Source organism: Rutidosis leptorrhynchoides, chromosome 1 (assembly GCF_046630445.1).
Source record: "Rutidosis leptorrhynchoides isolate AG116_Rl617_1_P2 chromosome 1, CSIRO_AGI_Rlap_v1, whole genome shotgun sequence".
Taxonomy (NCBI): domain Eukaryota; kingdom Viridiplantae; phylum Streptophyta; class Magnoliopsida; order Asterales; family Asteraceae; genus Rutidosis; species Rutidosis leptorrhynchoides.
Genome location: NC_092333.1, coordinates 672,557,319 through 672,576,048, shown reverse-complemented (window position 1 = coordinate 672,576,048; position 18,730 = coordinate 672,557,319). Strand labels below are relative to the sequence as shown.

At 32.0% G+C, this 18,730-nt stretch overlaps 1 protein-coding gene across 1 annotated transcript; it reads right to left on the bottom strand.

Moving 5' to 3' along the window:
• Window positions 1–11,920: 11,920 nt before the first annotated feature.
• Window positions 11,921–13,547, bottom strand: LOC139851302 (mitogen-activated protein kinase kinase kinase 18-like). Its single transcript, XM_071840326.1, has 2 exons — window positions 12,358–13,547; window positions 11,921–12,010 (listed from the first exon to the last, which is right to left on the bottom strand). Exons 1-2 carry the CDS (start codon window positions 13,534–13,536, stop codon window positions 11,921–11,923), a joined length of 1,269 nt encoding a protein of 422 aa, XP_071696427.1. The 5' UTR covers window positions 13,537–13,547.
• Window positions 13,548–18,730: the final 5,183 nt, after the last annotated feature.

The following is an 18,730-nucleotide window of genomic DNA, read 5'->3' as shown; positions in this document are numbered from 1 at the left end:
ATACTTTATCAAATAAATACTTATATATAACATAAATATAAAAGTATATATATATTTATAGAAATATATAACAATTGAAATAATATATATAAATTTGTTTGATTACGAGTATATGTGTTAATATATATACTTGATATAGGTTCGTGAATCCGAGGACAACTCTGCACTTGTTCAGTGCCATCATACTCGTAAAATACGAAATACAGTATCGTGAGTTTTCATAGCTCCCTTTTTATATATTTTTGGGCTGAGAATACATGCGCAACTTTTATAACTGTTTTATACGTTAGACACAAGTACTAACTGTTAAACTATGTTATACCTGGCTATGTCCTGCAAAGTCCCTACAGTGATATTTTTAATTGCTCGTTGAATGCATTCTTAATTATTGGGGGTAGGCCTATCGGGAGTAACGTCCCAGATACATTTGACTAAGTCTTTGTATTGCTTAATAATGAAATTAAACCGACAAGGACAGAACAACTTGTCATTGGGGCAAACTTTAAACGTTTAGTCTAAATATCACGAATTGGCATAACTTTTTGATCTGCGAGATCTATTCTATAAAAATCTTGTGGTCTATATCTATTACTGATATCATTATTTATGACAAACCTATGAACTCACTCAACCTCGTGTTGACACTTTAAAGCATGTTTATTCTCAGGTCCTACATAATGCTTCCGCTGTGTATTTACTAATTGAAAGCAACATTTCAACGAGTCATTCATGGATAATTTGAAAGACTTGCATTTGCTAAATTGATGATGATTGCTTGCTATGCTTGGAGTCTTCATTAAATATCATATCAATTAAAGACATTCATTGCGTTGTTCATTAAATACAATGTAATCTATTTATTTTCCGCTACAAAACTCAATAAAACGTCTCATATAGAGTCGTTCTCGTTTATACAACTGTGATTTGATATACTTAGTCACGAATACCCCAGGCCCTATTTGGGGGTGTGACATAAACAGTTTAAATAATCATCACATAAACATGAACATACAGATCTGGAAAAGAACCAGAAACCGTACGGACTAAAGCACGAAGCTGGCGGCTAGGGATGGCAATGGATCGGATATGGATCGGGTGATGCCGTATCCATATCCATATCCATTTAGTTTTTGTTCATCGATATCCACATACATATCCATTTAGTTTAAGGTCATTCATCCATATCCATATCCAATGAATTTAGCGGGTTAATGGATATCCAATGGATATTAAAGAAATGTTATAATATTTAATTAAAATAAAAACATAGTATAGCAAAAATTAATATGACATGACATAATTAAAATTTCTCCATAAGAATGTGTAATCATTGTCGAAGATATAACGAAATTTTTTATTTTTACTATAAAACATAGATTATGAAAAATTAAATATGAAATTTGTAAGTTTATTTTATTAGCCATACGTGTTCTATTATAATATATTATAGTTATTTCATTATGGGTTAAAAGAAAAATGTAAATTTAACGGTAAATAAACTTGTAATCATAAATATGTACGCATACATCTATATTTATATATTTTTATATGTATTTCGGACGGTAATGGATATATCCATGGATGAAACTTTTCATCCATATCCATATCCATATCCGTTAAGGTTTATCCATATCTGTATCCATATCCATTTAGGTTCATCCATATCCATCACAAAGAGGGTGGATCGGGTGGATATCCATCGGATCAGGTGGCCATTACCATCCCTACTGGCGGCTTGGCTCAGCCAAGCCGGCGGCTTGGACTGAGGAAGCCGGCGGCTTCATCTGTTTTCCCAGATTTTTATAGTTTCGTCCAAGTAACCACTATGAACGTTTAGTTCATAATGATAGACGAACAGAAGGCAATTAAATAAATAAAGGACATTAAATAAAAGACAATAAATAAAAGAAAATAAATAATTAAATTAAAATGAGAAACACTTACAAAATAAAAAGAAGATGGTCGGGCAGAACCTCGACGTCAAATAAAATATTAAACTAGATGGGGTCCTCAATTATCCAAAACCGCAAAGGGTTTGGAGAAACTAAGTCCCCAAAAGAGAGAAAGAATGAAAGAAAATGTACATTGAAACTAAGGGGTGGATGCCTCCTTTTATAGGTGAAGGAGGAGCCGCTTACATTTGTTTTCTACGACAAAAACTAGCTAAAAACCTTTAAAATCCCGTATTTGATTTTCAGCTGCCTCTTTTTTACTTCTAGCATTCGAACCAGGCCGATTTAGACAAAACTTTTAAAATGGAAGTTGTAGAGCTATGTCATACGGACGTCAGGACACCTGGAACACCTTAATCGGAGATCGTATGAGTAATTTATGGCCAAAATACGGATTCTGCAGCTTTAAACGTATTACTTGGTCGCCAAGTTAGTCCCATAAACGGCTCTGTAACCGGAGGCTTTGGATGGGAAGCCGGCGGCTTAAGTTGATCCAGGCCGGCGGCCTTATTTCTTAAGCCGGCGGCTTCTGTTGCTTTAACTTGTCCTCCAAATTCTTCGATTTCTGACTTGATTTCTGGAACATTCTGGAATTTCTTCACATTAACACCAAGCCGGCGGCTTCCATTGTATCATGCAGGCGGCTTCAATCAACTTTTCTGCTTTTTCCTGTTTTTGATCATGTTTTAACACATTTCTCAAACAAAACATGAATGCACTAAAAAATTTAATATTTCTCATTAATATTAGAAAATTTCCTATAAAAAAGAATAATGACAAATGAATAAAAACATAGTGATAAGTCTTTTAGTGCCTTCCCTAAAAATAGTAAAATATTTTGATTGTGGTGGTAACGGTAGTGGTGGCGGTGGCGGTGGAGATGGTAGGTGGTGGTGGTTGGTGCTTGTGGATGGTGGTGATGGTGGGTGGTGAATTGTAAATTTCGCCAATGATCATTTCAAGTATAAAATTGTTACTTCTTCTGATTTAATTGTCAATTTCTCACACACTTTCTTCTGGTTAGTATCTATCTCAATAATTTTCTTGTGGATAATAATATTACAGAGAATTTAACTAAGATTAACGGTTGACAAAAACATAAGCATGCTGTTGTGCAAGCCAAATATCAAAAGCACACCATATATAGCTGTACATAAGCATGCTGTTGTACAAATTCATCATTTTTCCTAGAATATTATGGATATTATGTGTTGATAATGTATGAATTAGACGTAGAAATAGACTTTTACTTTAAGTTTATCTATTGAGTAATTAATGGACAATAAGCAAACAGTACCAATTTGCCAAGTATATATTGTGATGATAATATAACTATTACATATTGTGCTAATGATAGTACAACAGATGAAGATATCATGTGTATCATATGATCCATCTATTTCTTATTCTCATGTATTCCCTAATACATAACTACTACTCACATAACACATTTCATATTTGATGAAATGAAATGAAGCCATGCAAACCATACACATTACATATTTATTATAAGAACACACTAATAAAGTTAGCAAATATTAACTGTATGCTAACTCATTACTCCTTGAAGATGCATATATATTCTCATTTTCAGTGTCCTCATGGTCCCGTAGCCAAATTTCCTCCTGAGCTTTCGTTTCCGCCCCCACTACCCTTTTCTGACCCTTTGCCGATGTGACCTCCTAGACTCGCGTTTCCTCCTAATCCAAACTCCCCATTTCCTCCGAAGTTGAATGATCCTCCTGAGTTTTGTTTTGTTGGTAAGTTTGTTGGAAACACATGACTAACGTCTTCGTGTTCCTCAAGAGATGTTGTTTCCTCTTTAACAAAGTTTCTTCCACCAACAATCTCAATGCTAATAGTACAAATCAAAAGACCAAGTGCAAGTACCACAAGCTTACGAACCATGGTTAATTAATGTTAATGTTTTGATGTATGTAGAGATGAAAAGATTGTTGGAATATTTATAGATACTTATATGGAAATAAATCTAATAAGGTAGGTAAGACACTAGTTAAACTAATCATCATTTTATGTAAGGAAATTAATATTTCTAAATTTTCTGATTAGTGATACTCATAAGAGTAAGATTGAACTATTGGGATAATCTTAATGGTATGTGTAATAAATTGGCCTAATATTATGTCTTTGTTATGATGTTATGACCATTTTTAAGTACATGTGAATGGAACGGCCACAAAAGGACTTGACAGTCAATTTGTTGGTTAATTTTATTGGTGTTTAGGTTCTCATTTAGATATTGAGATTGATTATGCAATTTAAATAAGAGACATTAATCAAAGAGTTCAATTTTTAAACAAACTATAACGATACGTCCCTAATGAATAAAAAATTACAAAAATGTCATCGCAAGTAGCAAGGCACCTTGAGACGTCGCAAGGTGGCTTGTGGCCCTTTCTTCTCTGTCCTACTCCCCATTTCGACAACATACTTTCTTGTCAACTATGTAACAGACGGATGGCGCCAAATGATCGTACCAAATCCGGAATGCGGATAGAATACGAGTGCAAGTCACAATCACGTTAACGATGAGAGGTTTGGTCTTCTTGAACTCCTCCGAATAACGTTGATTACCGGATCCAAATACTTGTTACGAATCCAGTCAATGTCAAACTTGGTCAATCATCTAGAGAGAGAAAGTTCTCTTATGGAGAAAGAAAGTTCTGCTTTAATAAAATGATCTCATATGCCAATTAATGGAATCCATGTGGCTTATTTATAGGCACAAAATCAAAGGTTCTTTTTTCAGAAAAGGACACGCGTCATGCTCTGATTGGTGGGTCAACCATTATCTTTCGGAGATTGACCATCAACTTCATAAAATACAAAACATGACTTTTAGATATAAATGTTGTTTGCTTGTCTTGTATCTTCTATCCGTTGTCCGCTATATTCAAATTTATGGTTTTTATGCCTTTTATTCACGTTTATGGTGATCGGTTCTTCATTCGAATATACTTTTCTGTTGAGTTTCTGTACGCTATCCGAATAGCGTAACATAATGGTCGCAGGGTGGTCTTGTGACTGATTTGTAGCGGGCGAGCTCAAAACTTTGAAACATTATAATTTGACCACTCGTAACTTGTCATGGAACATTCTGATTTGTGATTCGTTTAATTCTACACCATCATTGACTAATACTAAACGAATCCACTCAATCGATTTAAACTACATTACACAACACGAAAACCATACATTTTTACATAAATCGCAATGTGGTCGATATTTAAATAAAAATTAGGACTTCGGTTTTAAATAAAATCATATAGTTCTCAAAAAATTCACACTTACAAAAAAATGGTGCCTAAATATGAGCTACGGATCAAAAGATATCGCGATCTTAAAATTTTGATCGTGCCTAGTTTAGCCCAGTCGCAAGATTAGCTTGAGACCAGACGTTCGCAAGGTCGCAACACCTTTCCGTAAGGTCACAAGACCACCTTGCGTGGGCATTTTTTACAAAAAAAAAGTTTTTTAGGGCGTATCATTATCAAAAGTTTGTAAAATGAACATTTTGGTTAATATCTCTTTAAATAATTATAATGCTACGACAAAACGTGTTATTTATTAATAGTTTTTGGATTATTATGTGGTTTGATAATGTAATAATCAAATAATTAATTTTTAAGTCGTTTGGTTAATCTAATTATTTAGTAACATAAGGAGTAATTATTGAAATATAGGTGGGAACGAAAAATTGATTATCATATTTGGACATTATATATATTCGTGTAAAAAATAGTTTTGTATGTGCGTTTGTCTTTAAAAAAATAATGAATAAATAATAATTATTATTATTATTAAGAACTCGGTCGTTGGCTCAGGGCCAAAACGACAAAAGTTATACCCCATTTTCACACTTGATTTTTCATTCTTCCCCCCTCAACTATAAACACCTTATAAAAACTACCTCAAACTGCATGGGGTTAAACCGTCAATTTTGTAAATTAAAATAAAAACTTCACCCACACACTTCGACAGCCCGTATCTTCCTTCTCGCCCTGAGTTAAATTTCACCGAGCACACCGTTAAACTCGAAATAATTTTATGAACAAAACGAAACTATGTACGTTCGAAACGGACATTTTTTTAAAAAACGCTAAACACAACGACAGCTTGTATCTTCTCGCTCGCCGCGAATTAAATTTTTCCGACAGCAGCTTCAAACTCGAAATAATTTTATGAACAAAACGGAAATAAGCACATTCGAAACGGACACTTTTTAAAAAACGCTAAACACAACGATAGACCGTATCTTCCTGCTCGCCGCGAGTTAAATTTTTTCGCCAGCACCGTTAGACTCGAAATACTTTTATCACAAAACGAAACTAACTACGTTCGAACCCGACATTTTTTAAAGAACACTAAAGTCGACAACACATAAAACGGCGGCTAACACATGAGCCGTTTTTCCTTGTTTAAATACATAAAACTACTTTAAATATGAATATACTAATAGACGTTAAGAACTCGGTCGTTGGCTCAGGGCCAAAACGACAAAAGTTATACCCCATTTTCACACTTGATTTTTCATTCTTCCCCCCTCAACTATAAACACCTTATAAAAACTACCTCAAACTGCATGGGGTTAAACCGTCAATTTTGTAAATTAAAATAAAAACTCCACCCACACACTTCGACAGCCCGTATCTTCCTTCTCGCCCTGAGTTAAATTTCACCGAGCACACCGTTAAACTCGAAATAATTTTATGAACAAAACGAAACTAGGTACGTTCGAAACGGACACTTTTTTAAAAAACGCTAAACACAACGACAGCTTGTATCTTCTCGCTCGCCGCGAGTTAAATTTTTCCGACAGCAGCTTCAAACTCGAAATAATTTTATGAACAAAACGGAAATAAGCACATTCGAAACGGACACTTTTTAAAAAACGCTAAACACAACGATAGACCGTATCTTCCTGATCGCCGCGAGTTAAATTTTTTCGCCAGCACCGTTAGACTCGAAATACTTTTATCACAAAACGAAACTAACTACGTTCGAACCCGACATTTTTTAAAGAACACTAAAGTCGACAACACCTAAAACGGCGGCTAACACATGAGCCGTTTTCCCTTGTTTAAATACATAAAACTACGTTAAATATGAATACGTAGGCCGAAAGCCCCCACCGCATCGCGCGGGGCGGACCGGAACTAGTTATATTCTAAACGCAAAGCCCAAACGCATACATTAATTTTGTGTTAATTCGCAAGAAAAAGCAATCAAAGACTTCAAAACTTATTCTCTCGTCTCTGGTAATGTTCATTTCTATGGCCCAATAAAGAAGATACCAAAGTTGGCCCTTCATCACTCTATAGATGCGAGTTCATACTAAATATACACTAAAGATACCAAACTTGGCCCATAATCACTATATAGTTGGCCCATCACACTAAATATTAAGTGGTTGCTGTGATGATGGTTCTCAGATAACAAAGAATTCAATTGTATGCGAATTTTAGTGATTTTGTAAAGTTAAATAATTAAAATACTCCGTAAAACACATTAAGATATATATATATATATATATATATATATATATATATATATATATATATATATATATATATATATATATATATATATATATATATATATATATATATCATTATTCAAGGGGGAAGTAACCAATAGGGGAAAGCGGGGGAGCAAATTTTATTTTTTTCGTTTTTTTGAAAAAACTTTGTTCACGAACATTATTGATTGAATGCAAATATGAACATTTAATAAAGACACTTTGTGATAAATGTTTTTATTTTGGCGGGAAAACGCTCGAAGAAGTAATATATATAACAATTATCGTGTTTTTCGAGCGTATGTTGAGGTTTTAGATATTAGGGTTTATAGGGTTTAGATATTAGGGTTTAGAAATTTAGGGTTTAGGGTTTAGATTTAGGATTTAGATTGAGTTTTTAACAAGAACGATTTAGAGTTTAGGGTGTAGGGTTTTAGGTTTTAGGTTTAGGGTTTAGGGTTTGGGGTTTTGGGTTTAGGGACTAAACCCAAAATACCAAACCCAAACTCAAAACCCCAAACCCTAAACCCTAAACTCTAAACTCTAAATCGGGCTAAATTTTACTTCACAAAACATGAAGAAAAAAAACGTTAACATTCTTCATGATCAATGTTATCTTAAATGTGATTTTTGTCGATCATTTTCCCGACTAAATAATAACATTCATCACGAAGTGTCTTTTTTAAATGTTCATATTTTCGTGTGATCTTGATGCCTGGAAAAAAAATCCAAAAAAAACGGAATTATTTTTTTTTTGCTTCCCCCCACTTCTCCCCGATTAGTTACTTCCCCATTGATCCTGCCCATATATATATATATATTATAAGTATTTTACTTGAATTTTAGTTTGTTAAATAGATAGATAGCCTAAACACATCATTATTCAAATTTAAAAATATTAATAATAATAAATTCATACTTAATTATAAAAATATTAAGCACTGTATTTTGATCGGTCAAATTACTATATTATCTAATCTAATACACAAAAATGGTGAATAGTAATTAGGGGCATTTTCGTCATTTTTTTTTTTTTTTAAATTCTGATTAAACTTTACTACACCAATAAAGACCCTCACACTTTTTCAAATATTCAAATCGACCCCCCATACAGGGGGTAATGTGTCAAATAACCATTTTCATAAAAAATCTTAAATAAACTTCACCTAAATATTCAACGGGTCATATCTTCTAGCTCGCAATGAATTAAATTTTTCCGACACCTTCGTTAAACTCGAAATAATTTTAGGAACACAATGTCACTAACTATACGCAAAACGGACGTTTTTCAAAAAATGCTAAAAAATTGAGGTACTTTTCATACACGTTGATTTTGCGTTAAATTTTTTAAAAGTCGATAATTACATAGCTAAACGCGGAGATGGACATATATTGTTAATTTAAAATAACATTTAAATATTTCACGGGTTATACCTTTTAATTCGACTCGAGTTGCGCTTCAACGACAACATTCTTTAGCCACGAAATAATTTTACAAACTAAACGCAATAAAATACGTTGAAAACCGAATCCCTGGCGCGAAGCGAGGGTTCAACAACTAGTTAAACATCTATTTTGAAATTGAGTCTCAAAAATTCGCTTACTATATGTATGTAAAAAGATGTTACATCCAATAAAATTGTCACATGAATAAGCCTCATATATAATTCAAATGAAGTTCATGTATAAAATTTTTGTGTTGAAAGAATACGTTGAGACTTGTATAGATTGTTTTTCTTAAGGCATCAAAATGTTTATAATAGACACTGGCTCTAAGAAGGCCCTTGTTTTATTGTCCTTGTTATTTAGAGTTGACTATTGTCGTAACAAACGAATTTCTCTTTATTACATCAATTTTATTCAGTGTTGAAGTGAAAAACAACAAACGACTAGTTACAAAAAGATGCAAAAAGTGGAAGTCTAGTTATTTGGTTATAACGACCCCAATAGACATCAAACACAAAAGTCCAAGTCAAGAAGGATGGAGAATATACCAAAATTTAGGTACTTTTTCTACACACTAGCTTTAAAATTAAAAATTAAAACCAGTGTGACCACTCACAAGTGGGCGTATCTTTATTATCTCTTGACTTTTGGCTCTATGGTTCAAATTTGAACAACATGCACTTTTGATGAACTTAAATGATACCAATTCAAAATCTTGAATTGTTATCTCAAACTCAAGCAATCGTATATTATTATAAATTTATGGAGGAGTGTCTTACTACTACGGTAACGTGTATTCAGTAGCATATCTTAAAGATGCCTTTTAAAAGAGCGAATAATACATCGTGAAAAAATGTTGTTATAAATTTGCTTTGTGTATAAAGATTCACTACTAACATATAGTAATTAATAGATAACGAGAGATTAGATCAGTTTTAATTTATAAGTTTTTACGTGATACATAATTTGTAGAGTCAAAGATAATATGAACTAATAGTTGAGAATAAAGATTAGTTTAGTGACCCGTGGAATCACACATTCCAAATAAGAAACTTCTCGTTGTTTTTACAAATATATTGATATACTTAACTTGATCAGAATAAATAAACTACATTTATTCTCCCACCACCATCTTTCAAATTTCATCAAAATTACCTATTTTTCTTGTCATAAAATTTTTGAATTCTTCTATCATACTATATTCTTTCATTATAAATAGTCGCAATATGATTTGATGTATGTTATCGGTTTTCAATTTCTTGTTCTTTAACAAACATACAATAACATGACATTGTTAATTGCAAGGACCCCTTATACTTCTATACTTTTTGATTTTTTTTAAGGGTAAACAACCACGAAATTACCTTTTAAGTATATTTAGCTTTGAAAAATTGTTTTAGGACCCCATTAATTTTTCACACTACATTCGTCACTCAACTTGAGGGTAATGTTTAATTTGCTATTTGATGAGAAAATAGACTATTACGTAGGTTGCGCATTGTTGGTTGTAGTCCTACTGTGCTTATGAACAAAGTGTGTTGATGGAATTAAACCTTTTTGAGTGCTTAAATCATCAATTTACTTACAAAGTCATAGAGAGATTGTAAGTATATTCGGAAATGTACATAACATAGTAAAAACATTGTTGATACATATTCAGATTACATGCGATGTGAAAACCAATTTGTATAATTCCGTTCACGTGATTTGTGTCGGTTTAGTAAGCGTAGCATCTTTTCAGGTCAACTGATTTGACGTTTCTTAAGTTGTTACATTTGGCTAGCACAGCACTTGGTGAGTTGTGTTCACTTTTGATCATTTTAACATCTAATAATCTTGCACTGATGTGATCATGATAAAACTTACAATAATTTTCTCATTTTGTTGACAGTCTAATGAATTATGTGGTAAACACACCAAATAATACTCGTATCATTCTTGTTTAACATGACCATTTTTCTTACGAAAGGTACTAAAATTGCTATTTTTGAAGTTATTTTTTGTTGAAAAATGTTGTTTCCACTTTTTGATACAGTGTAATCCGTAGAGATGTATTCTCGTTATTTTTTTTATTTTGATTTTGTATATCTTTTTTAATTGGAGTATTTATTTGTTTTGATTTTGTATCTTTTTAGAATTAATATAATTAAAATCAGTGAAACCGTATTGCCTTCCAAAATCAGCATTCATATATTATTATTGGTATTGATTTTTTTTTATTTTGTAATTTTTTTTTATTTAGTATAATAATGACATCATCAGTATATAATTGAAGGGTAATTAGTAAAATGATAACATTATCATTTTAGAGATTTATATTAATATGTAAATATTACATTAAATGCAAAACGATATTTAAAATCTATATTTTTATTCCTACACTGGGATCTTTTGCTAGATTAAACGGTCAGAAATTCACCACTATTGTATGCAATTTTTCAAAACAAATCATAATTGTATATGTTGCAAATCATATCCTTATATTTATAAACTTCATTAAATGTAAACAGCCGAACAACAAATTTCAAAACGAAAAGTCAACGACTTTTCAAGCAATTGCAAGTCTTTGATGTTCACACACAAGGGTGTCCGAATAAGCTGAATGAACTACTCCTTATTAAACAACTTAAGTCTCTATTGCAGCTTGATCCATCAACACTTTTTTCATATTTATTTGTATATCACGTTAAGTCGCATTTTATACATAAAGATATATAATATACTCCGTATGTAGTATGGGTTCACGTATGGGTAGGCTTTTGAATATAGCTAGTCAGTGTTGCAAAAATCGGAAAACTCGGCCGATTTCTCGGGAAGAAATCGGTTTGACCTCCCTGCCGAGAACTCGTTTTGGAATCGGCCAAAAAATCGGTTAAATCTCGGAAAAATCGGTCAAATCATGGAAAAATCTGTCAAACCTCGAAAAAAATCGGTCAAATCTCGGTAAAATCGGTCAAATCTCGGAATAAAACTCGGTAAAATGTCAAAAGTCAACCGCCGATAACTCCCCGAGTTCTCCGAGTTCTCGTTTTAGAGACCTGCCGAGAACTCCCCGAGAACCAATTTCTGCAACCTTGTAGCTAGTATAAAACAAGTCAATTATTCATAATTTATAGGAGAACTAAAACCATGTACCCTTTTGTTTGCAAAACGTTTAATAGACTAGATGAATTTAGTGCATTTTAGTTCGGTTCATTTTGATATTAAACGCTTCTAAACAACATCATTCAATCATCATGATGTTATAATACGATTAGATAAAATGCAAACAGTTATATCTCCAAAAACAAAAACTATTACAGTATTAAATATAATTGAAATTATTATAAAACTCAGGATTTGAATTAAAAAGCAAACAATTTTTATTATTTTTGTTATTGTTTTTACAATCAATAAATAAATAAATATTGAAACAATCACAGTTGCACCACTACTTGCAACTATTTCGCATCCTAACATCATTCTAACATACCATAAAAAATCTGCTGAATTTAAATGTTCAAATAACAACGACTCAAAATGAGTTGATTCGCTAACATGAGTTGACTCGCTAGTAACATCATCCACATCTACAAATACATCCAAATTACTTGCTTCGATATGATTGATTCTTACGGTGATCCAATCATCTGTGTCAACCCAATTAGGCAAACATGAAGAATTACTTGCTTCAACCAATTGTCTTACCCTATCCACCGGAGACACGCCGGAGACAATCTCCGGTAAAGATTCCGTCTCTTCATAATTATCCCAAAATCCTTGATCCAATACACTAATTGGAGATTTTTTGGATAAAGTTTCCATCTTTTCAAAACAAGATTTGGAATCAACAAAAGGGTGTTTAAGAAGCTCTTTCACACTCCATCTCTCATTAGCATTTATTTGTAAACATTTGTTCAAAAAATCTTTGCCTTCAACCGATAACCACGTCGGAAACAACGGTACATCACCCGAATACCCAATCTTATACAACCCAGAAACCGGGTCCTTTATCTCGGGCCACGGGTTACGACCCGTTGCCATTTCAATCACTACACACCCAACCGCCCACACGTCAGCCTCAAAACCTTGCTCTTCCCCTCGTGCAGCTTCGGGCGCCATAAAAACCGGAGTACCCGATATTAAAGATGACGTCATCACTCCATCAGTTTCTAACAATTTAGCACAACCAAAATCACCAATTTTAACAACATTATTGTCACATACCAAAATGTTGTCACATTTAATATCGCAATGTACGATGTTGTTAGAATGAATGTAATCCAAACCAAGAAGAATTTGATGAGTGTAAGATTGTATCAAACACTCATCAAGATAACATCCCCCTGACTGTTTTTTCATCACATATGAAATCGTGCCACGTGGCGCGTACTCCATCAACAAGTTATACATCGGAATGTTGTTGCTGTAACTAACTTCGAAACGGATATATTCGATAACATGAGGTGACGTCAGTTTAGAAAGTATTTGTTGTTCTTTTTCTAAGATTAATTGTGAGGTGGATGATTTGATGGCGATGAGTTCTCTGGTGACGGTGGTGGCGACGGAGACGGTGGCGGTGCTTCCACGGCCGATGATCGGACCTTTTTTACAGTTCATTTGGAATTTTATTGAATTGAGATGTATAAAGTGATTGAATTTTGTGTTGTGTGTATGATGTGGGTGCTTTATATAATAAGAAAAGGGAGGGGAATAGTGAGTTGGAATTGATCCAGGTGTCGAATGGAGATTGGATAATGACAGTGGGCGGCATTTAGTAATTAACTTTGGCTTAAAAAAGAAGCGAATAAATGTAAAGACGTTACCACATGGCGTGACTGGTTCTACCTTATTTTTCACTGTTGCATATCGTGACAAGTCATATTTAAATTGCGGCGCCGGCTGGATTTATGTTTCCAACAACGTTGTTTTACCGAAAGTGAAAAATAAATCACAGTATACAACCAAATTTACCTTCAAATAAGGGCGGTAAAAATTTTACAAAAATACTTTTTGAATTTGATATACAAATAATGTTAATGGTAAAAATGTAAAATAATTGTGAATTTATGATCATCTTTCGAACATTGTATTTTCATTTTTCACCATCATATTTTCAAATTTAGTAATTAGTAAATTCATAATAATTCTACAATAAATAAATGTACTACAAGCAGGGCCGGTTATTGAAGCATGCAAGGCGTGTAGTTGCACAAGGCCCAATATATATAGTGGCCCAAAAACTTTAGCCTAGTATTAAATACCTAGGTTGATTTGTTAATTTTGGGGTTAAGAATTGATCCTAGTACTTATAATTTTATCAATATTATTGAACTTATTATTATATATAAAAAATTTCTATATATAAAGGGGTCCACTTTTGTTTGTAAAACAGGGCCCATAAATTTAAAAAGACGGTCATGACTACAAGTACTTAACTAAAATTAGCGAAAAGTCACACTAGCAGAAACTTTATTTGAAAAGGAATTTACACAAATAAACTGTTTTCGCTCTCTCTCTCCAAAATAAACCTTGCCGAGTCTTTTTTTTTTCACAATATAGACGGGTATATCGCGGACAACTCTCGCTATACGGGATTTATTGGCCCAACCAATTGAAAACAAACAAGTGGAACTGATACTCGCGAAAATTCGTTGCTATCGCATAATTCATTTGCGATGTCGGAAAAATCTACAATTTCGCTAGTTTGTAAACTGACATGATTATCTGATATGAACCGCAGAATTTCCTTCGCGATCCGCAAATTCGGATTCCTTAGATTGGGTTTTCTTGTTTTTTCTTGTTTCGCTATTCAAATCTTAAAACATGTTTCAAAATCACACCATCGTATCACCACCAATCTTCACCACCGTATCATCTCCATCAAATATCCACCGTCATCGCCTCTGAATATGTCACAATCGAACCGTACGTCAACACTAACCTGTTTAAGGTATGTTATTTTCTATTTTTATCATCATTTTGTTGTTTCCATTTTGTTGCTCTCCTTACAACTATCATATCAGTTGGTTGTGACTAAAATGTTGCTCGATTTCATGATTTACTTTTGTTAGTATCAGAAACATTTGTTTGTGAAAAATATTTGGTTGATTACAGATGTATTATGTAAATATTTTGAGACACATTATTACTACTACTAGCTACGTGTATAGTTTGATGTTTGAGGAAAACATTTATTTAGGTTGAATCGTTAACCTAGACTGTTGTGTATACTACTTTTGTAACTTCCCTTCCTAAAACCCAAGATACGGTGAAAGTGTACGGTGGCGATGGTGGTTGTTTAGAAGGCGATGACGGTGAATGGTGATAGCTGATACGGTGGTGTACAAGTGAAAATGAACCACAAACCCAAGATACAAACTGCACAATACATCGGGAATCCAAATTCGTAAAATTTGATTTGAAAATTACATGATTCGGGTCAAAAAACGAAGGTTGAATTTATGTCAGTTTACAAAGTCACGAAATTGGAGTATGTTTCGAGAACGCGAGTGATTTCCGCAAGTATTCGTGCCACGTGTATGTTTCTGATTGGTTGGACCAATAAATCGAGCATCTCGAAAGTTGACCGCGATATACCCGTTTATTTTGTGAAAAAAAGGTCTGACAGGGTTTAGTTTTAAGAAAGAGAGTGAAAATAGTTTATTTGAGTAAATTTCTCTTATTTGAATACTGAATAGTGCATGAAAGCATGGCAGGCTTAACTAAAACTGTCACTAACGCAAATAAATTAATTTTGTTAAAAAATGACTCTAAAAGCTATATTTAATAATTTAATATTGTATAATGTACGGAGTATGTTATAATCATATCTGATAAAAATTAATTTAAAACATGTCTACATATTATTATTATTATTATTATTATTATTATTATTATTATTATTATTATTATTATTATTATTATTATTATTATTATTATTATTATTGTTGTTGTCTTTAACTGTTGTTTTCATTATCTTAAAAGGATAAAATAGTAGTTATATTACATTACATTATTACCTAAACTACATTCAAGAAGGTGTCAATAAAAATTGTTATTGAAGATGACGAAAGAAATTTAATATCGATTGTAACCTTCCTTTTATTTTATTTTTTAGCGAAAATGTAACCTTCCTAATAAACATAAAACACCAAACGCTAATGTCCAAAATACAGAAAGATGAAGTAGCCGAGTAGAGAGCATTTTCCCAAAAATGATGTACTTTTTGATAGATAGAAAGGATTAAAAAGTCAAACTAAATACTTTTAAAATACAATTTCAGTTGAATCGGTATGCAAACTTGGCTCAAGTGGGCATATGTTTAATGTCATGGGTGACCCCCAGAAACTTGCTTTTTAAGTCTTTTTAGGCCCAAACACAATGAAAGGCTGTTGACATTGGAGTTATAGTTGGAACTCGAATTTGATATACATGCCAAGGGGAAGCACCAAAACCATTGACCATTTTTTTTTAGTTATCATAATTTGATATACAATCCTGTTTTGTGATTATTACATTAATCGAACCGTCTTAGTGTATTATTCTACATTTTTTTTTTTTTTTTTTTTTTTTTTTTTTTTTTTTTTTTTTTTTGAAAGGCAATGTTAGTGGTTAGAGTTAATTCACGAAAATCCCCCCCCCCGAGACTCGAACCCTGGTCTCCTCGAACACCATGTTAACATGGTGACCAATGAGGCAAAGCCCCATTGGCTATTCTACATTTTTCTAGCTGGGATCTTTGGTTACCGGCAAATTAAAATAGGAAACACAAGCTACAACAAATATATCATTCTCAAGTTTTTTTTTTTTTAGAACAGTAGAAGAATTTTATTAAGCGGCTAGCAAGAAGCTAGCGAAAAAATATAAAAGATTACAAGGAGTCCAATGAATTTTGTATGTGGATCAATTAATCCTACCCTTTTTATATCTAGAAAGAAGTCTAAAAAATGAAATAACAATAATATTGTCCAAAACATTCGCTATATGAAAGCTTTTATCATTGAAGGTGTAGTTATTTCTATGCCGCCAAATGTTCCAAATAGCTGAAAAAATAATGCTTTTGATATCATTCTCAAGTATTAAGTATTATCTTTTGAAATTCTCAAGCATTAACTTTTGCATACTTTTATAATAAGGTGATGATAAAAAAATAAAAAATAATAAAATAATAAAAACTAATCTTGTCAACACTATCAAAACTTTTTGTGTTTTCAACATCCTACATATTAATCAATACTCCTCCGCCCCATATTAATATTCTAGTGTTTCATTTTAGAATATCCTAAATATTAGTCTACTTTCATAGATAGGAAAGAATAAGAAGCTAGTTCCATTATGCCATTAATGTATGTGAATAAGATTAAAGGAGAAAAAAAGTAAGGGTAAAATTGAAAAGTAAACAAAAAGTACAGTATTTTTATAACATCTTTTTAAACTGTGTGTTTTGTCTATGAACTATTTACATGAGACGGAGGGAGTACTTTATTATACTCTTTTCGTCACATATTAATACTCATTTATACAAAATTTAAGAAAGTCATTATTGCAGTGTATTTTTCATTTACTTTATACTTTTACCCTTTACTTTTTACATATTTCTTTGTCTTATATAACAAAAGTTAAAAGTATAAACAAATTTCACCGTATTACTTTTATTTATTTATAGAAGTAGAGTATGATTTAATTTAAGTCCTTCAAAAATGGAGTAGTGGACTGTTAATATGAGACGGATATAGTTTAATAATAATAATAATAATAATAATAATAATAATAATAATAATAATAATAATAATAATAATAATAATAATAATAATAATAATAATAACAACGAAAAAGTGATTGTATCCATATATATTATAATACGTTTATTTACTTATAAATTAATTAATTACAATAAATTTACCAATTTATCAAACTATTTAATTATTATTATTATTATTATTATTATTATTATTATTATTATTATTATTATTATTATTATTATTATTATTATTATTATTATTATTATAATTATTATTATAATTATTTATACTATAATAATAATTTTTATTATTATTAGTATTATTTTTATTATTATTATTCTTATTATTATTATATTATTATTATTATATTTTACGTTTATGCCATTCACATTTACATTTACATTTACATTTTTCGTTTATAGTTTATATTTACATTTACGTTTTCCATCAACATTTATGTTTAAAGTGTTTCATTTACGCTTTATAATATATAGTAGCTAATGAAAGGGATAAAAAAAACATTTCTACTAGAATTTAACTAGTCCGGATCGGCCCGCGCGTTGCGGCGGGAGCTTTCGGGCTGCGTATTCATATTTAACGTAGCGTTTTGTTAAGCGTTTTTTAAAAAGTATCCGTTTCGAACCTAGTTAGTTTTGTTTTGTTCAATAAAATTTTTCGAGTGTAACGTTTCCGCCGAAAAAATTTAACTCGCGCCGAGCAGAAAGATATGGGCTGTCGTTGTGTTTAGCGTTTTTTAAAAAGTGTCCATTTTGAACGTGGTTAGTTTCGTTTTGTTTATAAAATTATTTCGAGTCTGAAGCTGCCGTCGAAAAAATTTAACGCGTGGCGAGCGGGAAGATACGGGTTGTCCTTATGTTTAGCGTTTTTTTAAAAAATTCTCCGTTTCGCGTATAGTTAGCCCCGATGGGCTCGTAAGATTTTTCGTAATTGAACGGTGTTCTCGAAAAAATTTAACTCGCAACGAGCGAGAAGATAGGGCCCCTTATAAATTCGGATGGATTTAGTTTCTTTTATTTTAATAAAATTATATATTTACACTTTTAACCCCT

Bases quoted from the DNA above. Each gene is read 5' to 3' on its own strand.
- LOC139851302 (XM_071840326.1), bottom strand. From the start codon at position 13,536: ATGAACTGTAAAAAAGGTCCGATCATCGGCCGTGGAAGCACCGCCACC. The intron at 12,011-12,357 runs GTGATTGTTTCA...ACTAGCTACAAG, and splicing joins TTGCAAGTAGTGGTGCAACT to GTTGCAGAAATTGGTTCTCG.